The 19,714-nt window shown below is 35.1% G+C and overlaps 2 protein-coding genes across 2 annotated transcripts; both read right to left on the minus strand.

The window, feature by feature from the left end:
• Positions 1-953: 953 nt before the first annotated feature.
• LOC128868144 (coenzyme Q-binding protein COQ10, mitochondrial-like) lies at positions 954-1,668 on the minus strand. The gene has a single exon (XM_054109911.1). The coding sequence runs from the start codon at positions 1,429-1,431 to the stop codon at positions 988-990; it is 444 nt and encodes a 147-aa protein (XP_053965886.1). The 5' UTR covers positions 1,432-1,668; the 3' UTR covers positions 954-987.
• Positions 1,669-10,338: 8,670 nt separating this feature from the next.
• On the minus strand, positions 10,339-11,053 carry LOC128868133 (coenzyme Q-binding protein COQ10, mitochondrial-like). Its single transcript, XM_054109898.1, has one exon. It carries the CDS (start codon positions 10,814-10,816, stop codon positions 10,373-10,375), a length of 444 nt encoding a protein of 147 aa, XP_053965873.1. The 5' UTR covers positions 10,817-11,053; the 3' UTR covers positions 10,339-10,372.
• Between the last annotated feature and the right edge of the window lie 8,661 nt (positions 11,054-19,714).

Below are 19,714 nucleotides of genomic sequence, written 5' to 3' on the forward strand. Positions count from 1 at the left end.
ATTTTTATTAAAAAATATTGAAAATTGACAAATTTATGTAATTAAACGTAACGAGTTAAAAACAAATGATTATTAAAAAATATTGAAAATTGACAATTTTTTTTTTTTTTTTTTTTTTTTAGAATAATTCGCAAGCTCGTCCAGCAAGACCCATATCGACTAAGAAAATAAACTTCGATACTGAATGAAAAAGTTCTGTCTGAATGTGTTTCATTAGAACAACCAACTGTCTTTCAAATCGCAATAACGGTAGTTAAGTATTGCACGTTCATAGCTTTAATAGTTTACCGATAAGAAAGTTAACCCTTAACGACCGCTACATCCCTGGTTTGTTGACCACATAAAATTATAAATCAAGTAAATATATTGAATTAATATCAAAATAAATCAGATTAATGTTTAGTTAAAGTTTTCATTCTTATAAACGTTTCAGAATTTCACCTCTAATTTCCCCGGCGTCTTATTGGCGAGTATTACAAAAAAGCTCTCGGCCGTTAAGAGTTAATATCATCCATCCACTCATACATTTTACCCAGGAACTTAAAAAAGCACGGTTGTTATACCACAAAAAGGAACTGTAACAGTTTGGTTATTATTTCTTGTTTTAAAATGTTTATTTACAATAGACTTAACCACTAATTTAATAAATTTGTTATCTTTGAGTAATTTTGTTTGAAAAAGATACACACCTCAGCTCTGGGTACTGTCGGTGAGGCTTTTTTTCTTGTTTGCTTATGATTACCATGTAAAGCTATGTACAAAATAGTGTGATCTCGTGTGAACTATAAGTAAAAATATACTTATGTATGTATGCACTTATGTACAAATGTATGTATAAGTTTAACAATGATATTTTTGCAATATATAATAATAATATATAATATAATATATAATATAATAATAAAAGTATATAAATAAAAATAATCAATCACACAAAAGTACTTGAATACGGAGTTATTTATGTTTAACTTGTTCATTGCGTCTTGGTCAAGATCTTCGCCATAATATAAGCGATTTAATTGAAGGTGGTCCATATCGTCGTTCAGCTTCCGCCACAAAAGCATGGTCCATTTGATCGCAAATTAAATCGAAAAAAATATTTGCAATATTGCTGTGTATCAGCGATTTGAATTCGAAAGCTACTTTGAAATCCACAACACAAGATTGTGGAATATCCTTCAGACCGGGACTAAATCGCCAATTGTTACGCAAATAGTTAAATAATCTTCCATCTGTGCATACAGATTTTACCAGCACAGGATTTTGAAGCGAAACGTTTGATGTATAACTTTCGTTCAGCGGTGGGAAACCGACAATTAAGTCAGCCTTGAAGCCGTCATTACGCTTACTGTGTACGAGTGATTTCTTCACGTATGGCACAAACTTATAATAGTTCGATACGTCGGCGACCACATCATACATTTCTTGCATCGAGTATCTGCAAATTTGCGAAACGCCAACTTAAGTGAGTAATAGCGGATGCAATACACATTTGCACGCCTACCCAATTAACTCCTTTTTGGCATATTCCCGATTCTTGTTTGTAAGATCACTAAAAGTGAAGAAGTCTCGTTGAGGACAGTTCACGTTTCTGCCGGCAGCTGTGCTACAAAGAGAAGTAAACAAACTTGAAAAAATTAAGTTGCGAATTGCGATTTCCATATCGAGTTCATGTAGACACATTCGAACTGGTACGATATGCTTTGGTAGGGGGTTATATAATTTTCATTGAAATTAGATTTTTCTATGAAATAAGTAATACTTACAATTGTGTGTAGGTGCAACCGATAAGTTGCCTATTTGCCAGCAACAATTTTGCGTTCTTGAACATTACGCCACAAAAAATTCCACAGCTACGTGTGAACGATCTGCCCATCTGGAATTCACTATTTACACTATTGAAACAATAACACACGAATTGTTTTTTTTTTTTTTTGTCCTTTGAAAATTTATTATTATTTAAAATTTTTATTTTCGTGTTCTCCGTATTCAAGTCAAGTTACAACTGAGCATAATTCAATAATGAATCATGACAACTGATTCCATTTTTTTCAATGAGGTTATGATGTCAGTGAAGGAAATATTTCTGCCGGTTTCACAGTAGTTTCTGTGAAGTGAATTTTAAAGCGTGTATATGTAAAATATCTTATAACTCAAGAACGGGCTCACCTATCCAAACCAAGTTTTTAGGCTTTGTTTGGACTATTCAGTAGATGGTTTGTGTTTTGAAATTTTAAGAATCGGATACCAGGGTCTCGAGAAATAGGCCAAAACGTGAACCCGGGTAACCCTAGGATGTGTTTGTACAATTTGGGTAGCAAATGGAAGCGGTTGATGATTTCTATAGTATAGAGTATTTTTCATACCGTTCCGTGACTAGGGTCTGGAGATATAATCCAAAACGTGGACCCGGGTAACCCTAGGATGTGTTTGTACAATATGGGTAGCAAATGGAAGCTGCTGATGATTCTATAGTATAGAGTATTTTTGATGCCGCTCCGTGACTAGGGTCTCGAGATATCGGCCAAAATGTGGACCCCGATAACTTAAGGATGTGTTCGTACAATATGGGTAGCAAATGGGAGCTGTTGATAAATGCTAATGAAAAGAGGACTTTTCTTTTCGCTAGGTAACTAAGGACTCCAGATATAGACCAATTGGGAACTCGCCTTCAGGTTAAGAGATTGCATTGCATTCTTATGTACTACAACCAGTTATAATGTTTTAAGCGGCGGGCGGTCCCTTCTTCTCTGTCTGTGGCATTTACCGAAGCGTATTTGTTGAGGTGGGTAACACGTGTTAGCCCGCAATGTGTGACCTGCCCATCTCAATCTGTTGATCATGATTGTGGTTATCACAGATGGGATATAGCTTTTAAAAAATTAGAAATTTTCAATGTGGGCAGTATATTAACAAATGTAAGTGGCGTTCCTCAAACAGTCGGTTCTATGTTACCGGAACACCCGGACTTACTATATGTAGTATATCCGGTCAAGGACTGTCACTCCAGCAGCACTCCCCGTACAAGTATGGGGAATGTTTTTCCTCTTACAACAACAAGAGGACCTTAAAAGAACCATAGGCAATACTAGTAAGACACTGAATGTCCGTGTCCAGCACTGATGCATAAGAGGGGCAAACACCAGTGTAAACATATTTTACCAGAGGAAAAAAGGGCTCCATAAAATAGGACAAACACTAAAATTTGTTGAGGAATTTGGGCTCAGAGAAATACTTTTAATCCATGAAAAAGGCACAATACATCTTTCAGGTCGTAGTGCTAAGTGCTCTTATAATAATAAAAAAAAAATACATTTAAAACTAGTTACCTAAAAGAGTTTTGAGCCAATTTCGAAACAAATTTACCACAGTAATACGGGTTTTAAAATTAGAGCATAAAATTATTGTTGCCTATTTTTTCATAAGAAGAAGAAGAGAGCCGGCTCCAAACAGCTGTTTTCTAAATCACTATTTTCATATTACCAGATATGATTTAGTTGTTAAATAATACCCAAAATGTCCACGGCGAAAACGCATGGAGGCACACTATGGTAATACAACGTGGAATAAGCGAACACAGCCTCCGGAAGACTGGTCTAAGCCATTACCTGAGTGGTTGGCGAAGAAGTATGAGAATACTTATTTGGAGTTGAAACAAATGGAATTGGATGGACGAAGAACACCTGAAGTGATTGAAAAATCATATTGTGCGATAATGTAGATCAAAAAGTTTAGACACTACTGAAATGAGACATTTTGAGACCTTTTTTATTAAATATCTCGAAAACTAAGCGAAATATCAAAAAATTTTACTTACACATATGTACATACACACAACATATATACATATATCCGCATATATAAATACATATATAAGTTCACAAATTTAAATTTGCTTATGCCATCCTTCTGTGTGCCTGGTAATAAAGCATTTTCTATACATACATATATATACGTATATCTTTTTTCTTCTTCTTTTTGGTGTCGCTTTTTCGTTTCATCGAGTCTCAAATCACTCCCAACGATTCTAAAGAAGTTTTCACTTCAAAATGTCCCATTTTAAAAATAAAGTACTTTCTTTTTTTGATTCTTCATGCAAACTAAATTATATTTTCGTATTATTATATAGTATTATTATGTGTTATTTTATTATTAAAATATAATCATATATTTTTTCGACTAAATCACTGGCACGCATATTTATTGAAATCGGTAAACTGTATAACAGAAATTTGTACGGCAATAAGAGCAGAGTTTTGTGCTTATTTTAAATAAAATATTATAAGGCAGTCAAAAGGTCTGTTCATGAAGCAAATAAATTGTAAAAATTGTAACAAATTAACAAGTTTTGGTGTTCATGTATCCAAAACAATTGCAAAGTAAGGGAGAGTGAGAGAGCAAAATAACATTTCAATTTGAGGGGAAGTAGCAAGTTTTTACTGTATACATTTTGACGTGATAACGTCTTATAATTCGATTTAGCCGGCTGGTCGCTACCTTGCATGAACTGCAAGCGAAAGCGCGGAACGAACGACATAGAGCACAATCGGCCCCCGCATTCGGCAACGTTCGACATCTGCACACCTACTTGAGTGAACATATGTATATATGTATGTATATGCGCATATGTACATATATAAATTCGCATATTTGTATTTGCATATGCCTTCTTCCCGTGTGCATGGTAATGAATCATTTCTCTGTTGCGAATAGGACGATGATAGGAAAAATAGGAAATGAAAGGGAGTGTTTCGAGTGTAAAGTGTCTTGAAAAAGGCAAATCGATGATGTTGCCTCTTAGTGTTTTTGACTTATTAACGTCTGATGCACAATCGAAATTGAACATATCTTTCATGAATTTGAGAAATGTTTCGTCAACTTTCATGTTTGTGTAAATTTAACTTGACCTATTCCATTGCGATTCCATTTACCTCCTCCTCTATATCCATACAAAATATCTATCAAACAAATAAAATTAAAATTTTGTTTTGAAAATTGCAACCAGTACATCAGTATTTTCTTATGACGTTCTCACGTTAAACTATCGTCAGTAAACCGACTTACAGACTTACTTTTTTACTTGTAAGAATTTGCAAGTGAGAGAAACAGTTAAACGCAAAGTAAAAATAAACACGAATTAAAATTTTTCGAATTGAGACAAAATTCTAAATTTAAATTAAAAAAATTGATTAAAATGGAGTATCTAATTTAGATATCCTATATTAAATAGGAATCGGTCAATCATGTAGAGGCATGCACTTCTGAACCACAGCTTCCAGTCACCGCTGCTGCAGTTTGCGAAATGCAAATCGAAAGCATTGAAGATATCTTTGGTGTTTTATGCTTGCACTTCTTGGTTATTAACTAATTTGGCAATATATGTATGTATATCATATACTTGCATAGGGGGCGTCCATAAATTACGTGAGATGTTTAAGGGGGGGAGGGGGTCGAGCCAAATCTCATCTAATCTTACGTTGGAGAGAGGGGGGGGGGGGGGGGGGGGTCTCGGCAAATATCACGCAATTTTTTTCTGATTGAAACAAAAAAATTGTACATGCTTAAGATTTAATCTCAAACGTAATCGTAGTATGATTAAGATCATTCACTAATTCGTTCAAAAGAAAATAATTTCATTCATACTTCGACGTTATACATTACTACTGTCAAACCACCATATTTGTTTTATACCAAATAGCTCAATTTAATCTGAATTTGCGGTACAGTGTAGCCCGTCGGTTGTTTTCGCGCCACTATGAGCCGAACGCCCTATCACTCAGGTTGACGTTTGACAATTCCGGACTTTAAAGAACATGACGGAAAATCATTTGCTCCATTTCTAATACGCGTACCGATTCAACCGCTGAATGCCTGCATCAGCACGCCTATTGATCTCTATTGCCCAAGTATACGTGATGATTTAGAGAAAATATGCTGCAGTACATGCGGTATTTACTTCGCATCTATCACAAGAGCTGCAGAGCACAGGAGAGCAGCTCACATTGCACCAGCTAAGCAAGCGCGTATGTGCCGCAAAGTGCGACCCTCACGGATTGTCACAAGACGAGCTAATGAGTTACTGTGCGCAAGCGTCAACGGCTTAGAGTGGCTAGATTAGAACGAAGTTGAAGGAGCACATGATTTTACTGAAAATCATATGGACATGTTGGTCCCAATAGTCTCTCTTGAAACCGCGCATGATTCTCCATGGACTGAATTAGAGTAGATATTCTTTTTTTAATCGCAGTAGTTACGATTTAAGTCTTCTATTGATACATTTTTATTACACTTATAACTCTCAGCAATATTGATTACTAGTCTTAACTAGTCGTTAATAAAAGCACGAAGCAATTTTTTTTTCTTTTTACAATAACAATCCAACGCGTTTACATAAGAAACCCACATTTTGAAAAATCTCACGTGAGATTGGGGGATGGGGGAGGGGGTTGAATAAAATCTCACGATACCTCACGTAATTTATGGACGCCCCCATACATGCATATACAGCAGCAAGGAAAATATATAGAAAGCTATGATTGCCACAACAATTCAATTGAAAATTTAATGTTCTTCATCTGACATCGTTGATGAAATAGAATAAATTATTATGGACGAAATAAATCATGTGGTGCTAGGGTCGTTATTTTGCATTATATTTGCTTTATTTTTTAATTTTTTTTTTTTAATTTTTTTTTCTTTTACTTTTTGTGACTTCTTCCCGTCAACAATTTAATAAGGTGAGCGCAAATTTTTACTGCTTTGCGTTCATTTAATTTTTTTTATTTTTCTCTTTGAGAGCGAATTCTCGGAAATTAAGGGGGACCGCCACTGTTTGGGGCCAAAAAATAGTCGATTTTTGTGATTTTTTTTTTTTTGTTAGTAGGAAAGATTATTCGAGGACCGAACAAAAGGCAATTTATTATATCGCACCCTAAATACAAAAGGGGCACAACTCTAAATTTTCCACACTCGAGCTTGACTTGTTTACAGTAGCACAGAAACCAAACTATGTGATATATCACGCTGAAATTTGCCATGTAAGCTTATAACAGTCCTACCAAAAAACAAAAAAATTATTTTTGCCATATGTCATCCGCGGACCGTTTTATTGATACCGTCTCGTTCATATTTGAGCAGAACGTACATTTTGAGTTGTGACCCTTTTGTATTTAGGGTGCGATATACTAGCAAACCCGGCCCCCTTCGCTGGGCACACTAAAATAGAATAGATATGGTTTACAACAGAAAATATATGATTTTCATATTATTTATTTCTTTATTCTTCATTCAAGCGCTTTGGCATAAACAATATTTTTTGTTTTTCTATTTGTTTTTGAGTAAATATAAAATATAAATTGAAAATCAGGAAAAAAGAAGATTGTTTTTAAATTTCAAATCAACGCATATGAATAAACAATCGTCTTTTTTCCTGATCATCTATGAATTTTTCGTTTCAATTTATATGTTTTATTAAGCATTGGAGCTTTTTTAACCATTATCCATTTATATTTTTCAAAAAAAAAAACGAAAACAAATTTTTTTTCCACGAACACATAATTTCATTCGGATTTCACATTAAATTCTCAAATTTCGTAAGAAATTACTCACTGTTCCAAAATCCACTCCAAAAAAATTCACAAACAATTTTTACATGTTGCACTTACGTTTTTTCCTTATGGCATCCAAATCAGAAAGAAATATTGACACATTGTAACTCACACTGTCAATTTGACAGTTCAGTTCCGCCCCAAGCGTTAAAAAAGTAAGCGGCATTATGGCTGGTTCAAAAGAACGCTGTACCCGTTGCCAGTGCTCCGAATTACAACCAAACTTTACGAAACCCATTTTCAATACTTACTTAACAATGTGCGTAAGTTTGGTTTAATTCGGTTCAAAGACACGGCGGGTCCACGTTTTGGCATATATTTCGAGACCCTAGTCATCAATAGGTATGAAAATTACCCCGTATTAAAGCACTTATCAACAGCTTTCATTTGATATCCATATTGTACAAACACATTCTAGGGTCCACGTTTTGGTCTCTATCTCGAGACCCTAGTCACGGAGCGGATGGAAATACTCTGAACTAAAGCATTCACCAACAGCTTCCATTTGATGCCCATATTGTACATACACATCCGAAGGTTACCCGGGTCCACGTTTTGACCTATATCCCGAGACCCTATCTACCAATAGGTATCCAAACTATACGGAAACCATCAATACCTCCTTAACAATGTGCGTAAGTTTGGTTTAATTCGGTGCAGAGACACGGGGGGTCCACGTTTTGGCATATATTTCGAGACCCTAGTCATCAACAGGTATGAAAATTACCCCGTATTAAAGCACTTATCAACAGCTTTCATTTGATACCCATATTGTACATACACAACCAAAGGTTACCCGGGTCCACGTGTTGACCTATATCTCGAGACCCCAGTCACGGAGCGGCATGAAAAATACTCTGTACTAAAGCATTCACCAACAGCTTCAATTTGATATCCATATTGTACAAACACATTCTAGGGTCCACGTTTTGGTCTCTATCTCGAGACCCTAGTCACGGAGCGGATGGAAATACTCTGAACTAAAGCATTCACCGACAGCTTCCATTTGATACCCATATTGTACATACACATCCGAAGGTTACCCGGGTCCACGTTTTGACCTATATCTCCAGACCCTATCTACCAATAGGTATCCAAACTATACGGAAACCATCTTCAATACCTCCTTAACAATGTGTGTAATTTGGTTTAATTCGGTGCAAAGACACGGCGGGTCCACGTTTTGGCATATATTTCCAGACCCTAGTCATCAATAGGTATGAAAATTACCCCGTATTAAAGCACTTATCAACAGCTTTCATTTGATACCCATATTGTACATACACAACCAAAGGTTACCCGGGTCCACGTGTTGACCTATATCTCGAGACCCCAGTCACGGAGCGGCATAAAAAATACTCTGTACTAAAGCATTCACCAACAGCTTCAATTTGATATCCATATTGTACAAACACATTCTAGGGTCCACGTTTTGGTCTCTATCTCGATACCCTAGTCACGGAGCGGCATGAAAAATACTCTGGACTAAAGCATTCACCAGCAGCTTCCATTTGATACCCATATTGTACATACACATCCGAAGGTTACCCGGGTCCACGTTTTGACCTATATCTCGAGCCCTATTTCCAAAATAAAATATAATCCATGTTACTCGTGGATGATGTAGCTTTCGAATGGTGAAAGAATTTTTAAAATCGGTCCAGTAGGTTTTGAGCCTATTCATTACAAACAAACAAAGTTTTCCTCTTTATAATATTAATATAGATGTATTAAACTATGTTAACGTAAATTTTTATTAAAAAATATTGAAAATTGACAAATTTATGTAATTAAACGTAACGAGTTAAAAACAAATGATTATTAAAAAATATTGAAAATTGACAAATTTTTTTTTTTTTTTTTTTTTTTAGAATAATTCGCAAGCTCGTCCAGCAAGACCCATATCGACTAAGAAAATAAACTTCGATACTGAATGAAAAAGTTCTGTCTGAATGTGTTTCATTAGAACAACCAACTGTCTTTCAAATCGCAATAACGGTAGTTAAGTATTGCACGTTCATAGCTTTAATAGTTTACCGATAAGAAAGTTAACCCTTAACGACCGCTACGGGGACATGAAAAGAATTGCAACTTTGTACATCCCTGGTTTGTTGACCACATAAAATTATAAATCAAGTAAATATATTGAATTAATATCAAAATAAATCAGATTAATGTTTAGTTAAAGTTTTCATTCTTATAAACGTTTCAGAATTTCACCTCTAATTTCCCCGGCGTCTTATTGGCGAGTATTACAAAAAAGCTCTCGGCCGTTAAGAGTTAATATCATCCATCCACTCATACATTTTACCCAGGAACTTAAAAAAGCACGGTTGTTATACCACAAAAGGAACTGTAACAGTTTGGTTATTATTTCTTGTTTTAAAATGTTTATTTACAATAGACTTAACCACTAATTTAATAAATTTGTTATCTTTGAGTAATTTTGTTTGAAAAAGATACACACCTCAGCTCTGGGTACTGTCGGTGAGGCTTTTTTTCTTGTTTGCTTATGATTACCATGTAAAGCTATGTACAAAATAGTGTGATCTCGTGTGAACTATAAGTAAAAATATACTTATGTATGTATGCACTTATGTACAAATGTATGTATAAGTTTAACAATGATATTTTTGCAATATATAATAATAATATATAATATAATATATAATATAATAATAAAAGTATATAAATAAAAATAATCAATCACACAAAAGTACTTGAATACGGAGTTATTTATGTTTAACTTGTTCATTGCGTCTTGGTCAAGATCTTCGCCATAATATAAGCGATTTAATTGAAGGTGGTCCATATCGTCGTTCAGCTTCCGCCACAAAAGCATGGTCCATTTGATCGCAAATTAAATCGAAAAAAATATTTGCAATATTGCTGTGTATCAGCGATTTGAATTCGAAAGCTACTTTGAAATCCACAACACAAGATTGTGGAATATCCTTCAGACCGGGACTAAATCGCCAATTGTTACGCAAATAGTTAAATAATCTTCCATCTGTGCATACAGATTTTACCAGCACAGGATTTTGAAGCGAAACGTTTGATGTATAACTTTCGTTCAGCGGTGGGAAACCGACAATTAAGTCAGCCTTGAAGCCGTCATTACGCTTACTGTGTACGAGTGATTTCTTCACGTATGGCACAAACTTATAATAGTTCGATACGTCGGCGACCACATCATACATTTCTTGCATCGAGTATCTGCAAATTTGCGAAACGCCAACTTAAGTGAGTAATAGCGGATGCAATACACATTTGCACGCCTACCCAATTAACTCCTTTTTGGCATATTCCCGATTCTTGTTTGTAAGATCACTAAAAGTGAAGAAGTCTCGTTGAGGACAGTTCACGTTTCTGCCGGCAGCTGTGCTACAAAGAGAAGTAAACAAACTTGAAAAAATTAAGTTGCGAATTGCGATTTCCATATCGAGTTCATGTAGACACATTCGAACTGGTACGATATGCTTTGGTAGGGGGGTTATATAATTTTCATTGAAATTAGATTTTTGTATGAAATAAGTAATACTTACAATTGTGTGTAGGTGCAACCGATAAGTTGCCTATTTGCCAGCAACAATTTTGCGTTCTTGAACATTACGCCACAAAAAATTCCACAGCTACGTGTGAACGATCTGCCCATCTGGAATTCACTATTTACACTATTGAAACAATAACACACGAATTGTTTTTTTTTTTTGTGCTTTGAAAATTTATTATTATTTAAAATTTTTATTTTCGTGTTCTCCGTATTCAAGTCAAGTTACAACTGAGCATAATTCAATAATGAATCATGACAACTGATTCCATTTTTTTCAATGAGGTTATGATGTCAGTGAAGGAAATATTTCTGCCGGTTTCACAGTAGTTTCTGTGAAGTGAATTTTAAAGCGTGTATATGTAAAATATCTTATAACTCAAGAACGGGCTCACCTATCCAAACCAAATTTTTAGGCTTTGTTTGGACTATTCAGTAGATGGTTTGTGTTTTGAAATTTTAAGAATCGGATACCAGGGTCTCGAGAAATAGGCCAAAACGTGAACCCGGGTAACCCTAGGATGTGTTTGTACAATATGGGTAGCAAATGGAAGCGGTTGATGATTTCTATAGTATAGAGTATTTTTCATACCGTTCCGTGACTAGGGTCTGGAGATATAATCCAAAACGTGGACCCGGGTAACCCTAGGATGTGTTTGTACAATATGGGTAGCAAATGGAAGCTGCTGATGATTCTATAGTATAGAGTATTTTTGATGCCGCTCCGTGACTAGGGTCTCGAGATATCGGCCAAAATGTGGACCCCGATAACTTAAGGATGTGTTCGTACAATATGGGTAGCAAATGGGAGCTGTTGATAAATGCTAATGAAAAGAGGACTTTTCTTTTCGCTAGGTAACTAAGGACTCCAGATATAGACCGATTGGGAACTCGCCTTCAGGTTAAGAGATTGCATTGCATTCTTATGTACTACAACCAGTTATAATGTTTTAAGCGGCGGGCGGTCCCTTCTTCTCTGTCTGTGGCATTTACCGAAGCGTATTTGTTGAGGTGGGTAACACGTGTTAGCCCGCAATGTGTGACCTGCCCATCTCAATCTGTTGATCATGATTGTGGTTATCACAGATGGGATATAGCTTTTAAAAAATTAGAAATTTTCAATGTGGGCAGTATATTAACAAATGTAAGTGGCGTTCCTCAAACAGTCGGTTCTATGTTACCGGAACACCCGGACTTACTATATGTAGTATATCCGGTCAAGGACTGTCACTCCAGCAGCACTCCCCGTACAAGTATGGGGAATGTTTTTCCTCTTACAACAACAAGAGGACCTTAAAAGAACCATAGGCAATACTAGTAAGACACTGAATGTCCGTGTCCAGCACTGATGCATAAGAGGGGCAAACACCAGTGTAAACATATTTTACCAGAGGAAAAAAGGGCTCCATAAAATAGGACAAACACTAAAATTTGTTGAGGAATTTGGGCTCAGAGAAATACTTTTAATCCATGAAAAAGGCACAATACATCTTTCAGGTCGTAGTGCTAAGTGCTCTTATAATAATAAAAAAAAAATACATTTAAAACTAGTTACCTAAAAGAGTTTTGAGCCAATTTCGAAACAAATTTACCACAGTAATACGGGTTTTAAAATTAGAGCATAAAATTATTGTTGCCTATTTTTTCATAAGAAGAAGAAGAGAGCCGGCTCCAAACAGCTGTTTTCTAAATCACTATTTTCATATTACCAGATATGATTTAGTTGTTAAATAATACCCAAAATGTCCACGGCGAAAACGCATGGAGGCACACTATGGTAATACAACGTGGAATAAGCGAACACAGCCTCCGGAAGACTGGTCTAAGCCATTACCTGAGTGGTTGGCGAAGAAGTATGAGAATACTTATTTGGAGTTGAAACAAATGGAATTGGATGGACGAAGAACACCTGAAGTGATTGAAAAATCATATTGTGCGATAATGTAGATCAAAAAGTTTAGACACTACTGAAATGAGACATTTTGAGACCTTTTTTATTAAATATCTCGAAAACTAAGCGAAATATCAAAAAATTTTACTTACACATATGTACATACACACAACATATATACATATATCCGCATATATAAATACATATATAAGTTCACAAATTTAAATTTGCTTATGCCATCCTTCTGTGTGCCTGGTAATAAAGCATTTTCTATACATACATATATATACGTATATCTTTTTTCTTCTTCTTTTTGGTGTCGCTTTTTCGTTTCATCGAGTCTCAAATCACTCCCAACGATTCTAAAGAAGTTTTCACTTCAAAATGTCCCATTTTAAAAATAAAGTACTTTCTTTTTTTGATTCTTCATGCAAACTAAATTATATTTTCGTATTATTATATAGTATTATTATGTGTTATTTTATTATTAAAATATAATCATATATTTTTTCGACTAAATCACTGGCACGCATATTTATTGAAATCGGTAAACTGTATAACAGAAATTTGTACGGCAATAAGAGCAGAGTTTTGTGCTTATTTTAAATAAAATATTATAAGGCAGTCAAAAGGTCTGTTCATGAAGCAAATAAATTGTAAAAATTGTAACAAATTAACAAGTTTTGGTGTTCATGTATCCAAAACAATTGCAAAGTAAGGGAGAGTGAGAGAGCAAAATAACATTTCAATTTGAGGGGAAGTAGCAAGTTTTTACTGTATACATTTTGACGTGATAACGTCTTATAATTCGATTTAGCCGGCTGGTCGTTACCTTGCATGAACTGCAAGCGAAAGCGCGGAACGAACGACATAGAGCACAATCGGCCCCCGCATTCGGCAACGTTCGACATCTGCACACCTACTTGAGTGAACATATGTATATATGTATGTATATGCGCATATGTACATATATAAATTCGCATATTTGTATTTGCATATGCCTTCTTCCCGTGTGCATGGTAATGAATCATTTCTCTGTTGCGAATAGGACGATGATAGGAAAAATAGGAAATGAAAGGGAGTGTTTCGAGTGTAAAGTGTCTTGAAAAAGGCAAATCGATGATGTTGCCTCTTAGTGTTTTTGACTTATTAACGTCTGATGCACAATCGAAATTGAACATATCTTTCATGAATTTGAGAAATGTTTCGTCAACTTTCATGTTTGTGTAAATTTAACTTGACCTATTCCATTGCGATTCCATTTACCTCCTCCTCTATATCCATACAAAATATCTATCAAACAAATAAAATTAAAATTTTGTTTTGAAAATTGCAACCAGTACATCAGTATTTTCTTATGACGTTCTCACGTTAAACTATCGTCAGTAAACCGACTTACAGACTTACTTTTTTACTTGTAAGAATTTGCAAGTGAGAGAAACAGTTAAACGCAAAGTAAAAATAAACACGAATTAAAATTTTTCGAATTGAGACAAAATTCTAAATTTAAATTAAAAAAATTGATTAAAATGGAGTATCTAATTTAGATATCCTATATTAAATAGGAATCGGTCAATCATGTAGAGGCATGCACTTCTGAACCACAGCTTCCAGTCACCGCTGCTGCAGTTTGCGAAATGCAAATCGAAAGCATTGAAGATATCTTTGGTGTTTTATGCTTGCACTTCTTGGTTATTAACTAATTTGGCAATATATGTATGTATATCATATACTTGCATAGGGGGCGTCCATAAATTACGTGAGATGTTTAAGGGGGGGAGGGGGTCGAGCCAAATCTCATCTAATCTTACGTTGGAGAGAGGGGGGGTCTCGGCAAATATCACGCAATTTTTTTCTGATTGAAACAAAAAAATTGTACATGCTTAAGATTTAATCTCAAACGTAATGGTAGTATGATTAAGATCATTCACTAATTCGTTCAAAAGAAAATAATTTCATTCATACTTCGACGTTATACATTACTACTGTCAAACCACCATATTTGTTTTATACCAAATAGCTCAATTTAATCTGAATTTGCGGTACAGTGTAGCCCGTCGGTTGTTTTCGCGCCACTATGAGCCGAACGCCCTATCACTCAGGTTGACGTTTGACAATTCCGGACTTTAAAGAACATGACGGAAAATCATTTGCTCCATTTCTAATACGCGTACCGATTCAACCGCTGAATGCCTGCATCAGCACGCCTATTGATCTCTATTGCCCAAGTATACGTGATGATTTAGAGAAAATATGCTGCAGTACATGCGGTATTTACTTCGCATCTATCACAAGAGCTGCAGAGCACAGGAGAGCAGCTCACATTGCACCAGCTAAGCAAGCGCGTATGTTCCGCAAAGTGCGACCCTCACGGATTGTCACAAGACGAGCTAATGAGTTACTGTGCGCAAGCGTCAACGGCTTAGAGTGGCTAGATTAGAACGAAGTTGAAGGAGCACATGATTTTACTGAAAATCATATGGACATGTTGGTCCCAATAGTCTCTCTTGAAACCGCGCATGATTCTCCATGGACTGAATTAGAGTAGATATTCTTTTTTTAATCGCAGTAGTTACGATTTAAGTCTTCTATTGATAAATTTTTATTACACTTATAACTCTCAGCAATATTGATTACTAGTCTTAACTAGTCGTAAATAAAAGCACGAAGCAATTTTTTTTTCTTTTTACAATAACAATCCAACGCGTTTACATAAGAAACCCACATTTTGAAAAATCTCACGTGAGATTGGGGGATGGGGGAGGGGGTTGAATAAAATCTCACGATACCTCACGTAATTTATGGACGCCCCCATACATGCATATACAGCAGCAAGGAAAATATATAGAAAGCTATGATTGCCACAACAATTCAATTGAAAATTTAATGTTCTTCATCTGACATCGTTGATGAAATAGAATAAATTATTATGGACGAAATAAATCATGTGGTGCTAGGGTCGTTATTTTGCATTATATTTGCTTTATTTTTTAATTTTTTTTTTTAAATTTTTTTTTCTTTTACTTTTTGTGACTTCTTCCCGTCAACAATTTAATAAGGTGAGCTTGCAAATTTTTACTGCTTTGCGTTCATTTAATTTTTTTTATTTTTCTCTTTGAGAGCGAATTCTCGGAAATTAAGGGGGACCGCCACTGTTTGGGGCCAAAAAATAGTCGATTTTTGTGATTTTTTTTTTTTTTGTTAGTAGGAAAGATTATTCGAGGACCGAACAAAAGGCAATTTATTATATCGCACCCTAAATACAAAAGGGGCACAACTCTAAATTTTCCACACTCGAGCTTGACTTGTTTACAGTAGCACAGAAACCAAACTATGTGATATATCACGCTGAAATTTGCCATGTAAGCTTATAACAGTCCTACCAAAAAACAAAAAAATTATTTTTGCCATATGTCATCCGCGGACCGTTTTATTGATACCGTCTCGTTCATATTTGAGCAGAACGTACATTTTGAGTTGTGACCCTTTTGTATTTAGGGTGCGATATACTAGCAAACCCGGCCCCCTTCGCTGGGCACACTAAAATAGAATAGATATGGTTTAGAACAGAAAATATATGATTTTCATATTATTTATTTCTTTATTCTTCATTCAAGCGCTTTGGCATAAACAATAATTTTTGTTTTTCTATTTGTTTTTGAGTAAATATAAAATATAAATTGAAAATCAGGAAAAAAGAAGATTGTTTTTAAATTTCAAATCAACGCATATGAATAAACAATCGTCTTTTTTCCTGATCATCCATGAATTTTTCGTTTCAATTTATATGTTTTATTAAGCATTGGAGCTTTTTTAACCATTATCCATTTATATTTTTCAAAAAAAAAAAAACGAAAACAAATTTTTTTTCCACGAACACATAATTGCATTCGGATTTCACATTAAATTCTCAAATTTCGTAAGAAATTACTCACTGTTCCAAAATCCACTCCAAAAAAATTCACAAACAATTTTTACATGTTGCACTTACGTTTTTTTCTTATGGCATCCAAATCAGAAAGAAATATTGACACATTGTAACTCACACTGTAAATTTGACAGTTCAGTTCCGCCCCAAGCGTTAAAACAGTAAGCGACATTATGGCTGGTTCAAAAGAGCGCTGTACCCGTTGCCAGTGCTCCGAATTACAACCAAACTTTACGAAACCCATTTTCAATACTTACTTAACAATGTGTGTAAGTTTGGTTTAATTCGGTTCAAAGACACGGCGGGTCCACGTTTTGGCATATATTTCGAGACCCTAGTCATCAATAGGTATGAAAATTACCCCGTATTAAAGCACTTATCAACAGCTTTCATTTGATATCCATATTGTACAAACAAATTCTAGGGTCCACGTTTTGGTCTCTATCTCGAGACCCTAGTCACGGAGCGGATGGAAATACTCTGAACTAAAGCATTCACCAACAGCTTCCATTTGATGCCCATATTGTACATACACATCCGAAGGTTACCCGGGTCCACGTTTTGACCTATATCCCGAGACCCTATCTACCAATAGGTATCCAAACTATACGGAAACCATCAATACCTCCTTAACAATGTGTGTAAGTTTGGTTTAATTCGGTGCAAAGACACGGCGGGTCCACATTTTGGCATATATTTCCAGACCCTAGTCATCAATAGGTATGAAAATTACCCCGTATTAAAGCACTTATCAACAGCTTTCATTTGATACCCATATTGTACATACACAACCAAAGGTTACCCGGGTCCACGTGTTGACCTATATCTCGAGACCCCAGTCACGGAGCGGCATGAAAAATACTCTATACTAAAGCATTCACCAACAGCTTCAATTTGATATCCATATTGTACAAACACATTCTAGGGTCCACGTTTTGGTCTCTATCTCGAGACCCTAGTCACGGAGCGGATGGAAATACTCTGAACTAAAGCATTCACCGACAGCTTCCATTTGATACCCATATTGTACATACACATCCGAAGGTTACCCGGGTCCACGTTTTGACCTATATCTCGAGACCCTATCTACCAATAGGTATCCAAACTATACGGAAACCATCTTCAATACCTCCTTAACAATGTGTGTAATTTGGTTTAATTCGGTGCAAAGACACGGCGGGTCCACGTTTTGGCATATATTTCCAGACCCTAGTCATCAATAGGTATGAAAATTACCCCGTATTAAAGCACTTATCAACAGCTTTCATTTGATACCCATATTGTACATACACAACCAAAGGTTACCCGGGTCCACGTGTTGACCTATATCTCGAGACCCCAGTCACGGAGCGGCATAAAAAATACTCTGTACTAAAGCATTCACCAACAGCTTCAATTTGATATCCATATTGTACAAACACATTCTAGGGTCCACGTTTTGGTCTCTATCTCGATACCCTAGTCACGGAGCGGCATGAAAAATACTCTGGACTAAAGCATTCACCAACAGCTTCCATTTGATACCCATATTGTACATACACATCCGAAGGTTACCCGGGTCCACGTTTTGACCTATATCTCGAGCCCTATTTCCAAAATAAAATATAATCCATGTTACTCGTGGATGATGTAGCTTTCGAATGGTGAAAGAATTTTTAAAATCGGTCCAGTAGGTTTTGAGCCTATTCATTACAAACAAACAAAGTTTTCCTCTTTATAATATTAATATAGATGTATTAAACTATGTTAACGTAAATTTTTATTAAAAAATATTGAAAATTGACAAATTTATGTAATTAAACGTAACGAGTTAAAAACAAATGATTATTAAAAAATATTGAAAATTGACAAATTTTTTTTTTTTTTTTTTTTTTTAGAATAATTCGCAAGCTCGTCCAGCAAGACCCATATCGACTAAGAAAATAAACTTCGATACTGAATGAAAAAGTTCTGTCTGAATGTGTTTCATTAGAACAACCAACTGTCTTTCAAATCGCAATAACGGTAGTTAAGTATTGCACGTTCATAGCTTTAATAGTTTACCGATAAGAAAGTTAACCCTTAACGACCGCTACGGGGACATGAAAAGAATTGCAACTTTGTACATCCCTGGTTTGTTGACCACATAAAATTATAAATCAAGTAAATATATTGAATTAATATCAAAATAAATCAGATTAATGTTTAGTTAAAGTTTTCATTCTTATAAACGTTTCAGAATTTCACCTCTAATTTCCCCGGCGTCTTATTGGCGAGTATTACAAAAAAGCTCTCGGCCGTTAAGAGTTAATATCATCCATCCACTCATACATTTTACCCAGGAACTTAAAAAAGCACGGTTGTTATACCACAAAAAGGAACTGTAACAGTTTGGTTATTATTTCTTGTTTTAAAATGTTTATTTACAATAGACTTAACCACTAATTTAATAAATTTGTTATCTTTGAGTAATTTTGTTTGAAAAAGATACACACCTCAGCTCTGGGTACTGTCGGTGAGGCTTTTTTTCTTGTTTGCTTATGATTACCATGTAAAGCTATGCACAAAATAGTGTGATCTCGTGTGAACTATAAGTAAAAATATACTTATGTATGTATGCACTTATGTACAAATGTATGTATAAGTTTAACAATGATATTTTTGCAATATATAATAATAATATATAATATAATATATAATATAATAATAAAAGTATATAAATAAAAATAATCAATCACACAAAAGTACTTGAATACGGA

This window comes from Anastrepha ludens, chromosome 6 (assembly GCF_028408465.1).
Source record: "Anastrepha ludens isolate Willacy chromosome 6, idAnaLude1.1, whole genome shotgun sequence".
NCBI classification, from domain to species: domain Eukaryota; kingdom Metazoa; phylum Arthropoda; class Insecta; order Diptera; family Tephritidae; genus Anastrepha; species Anastrepha ludens.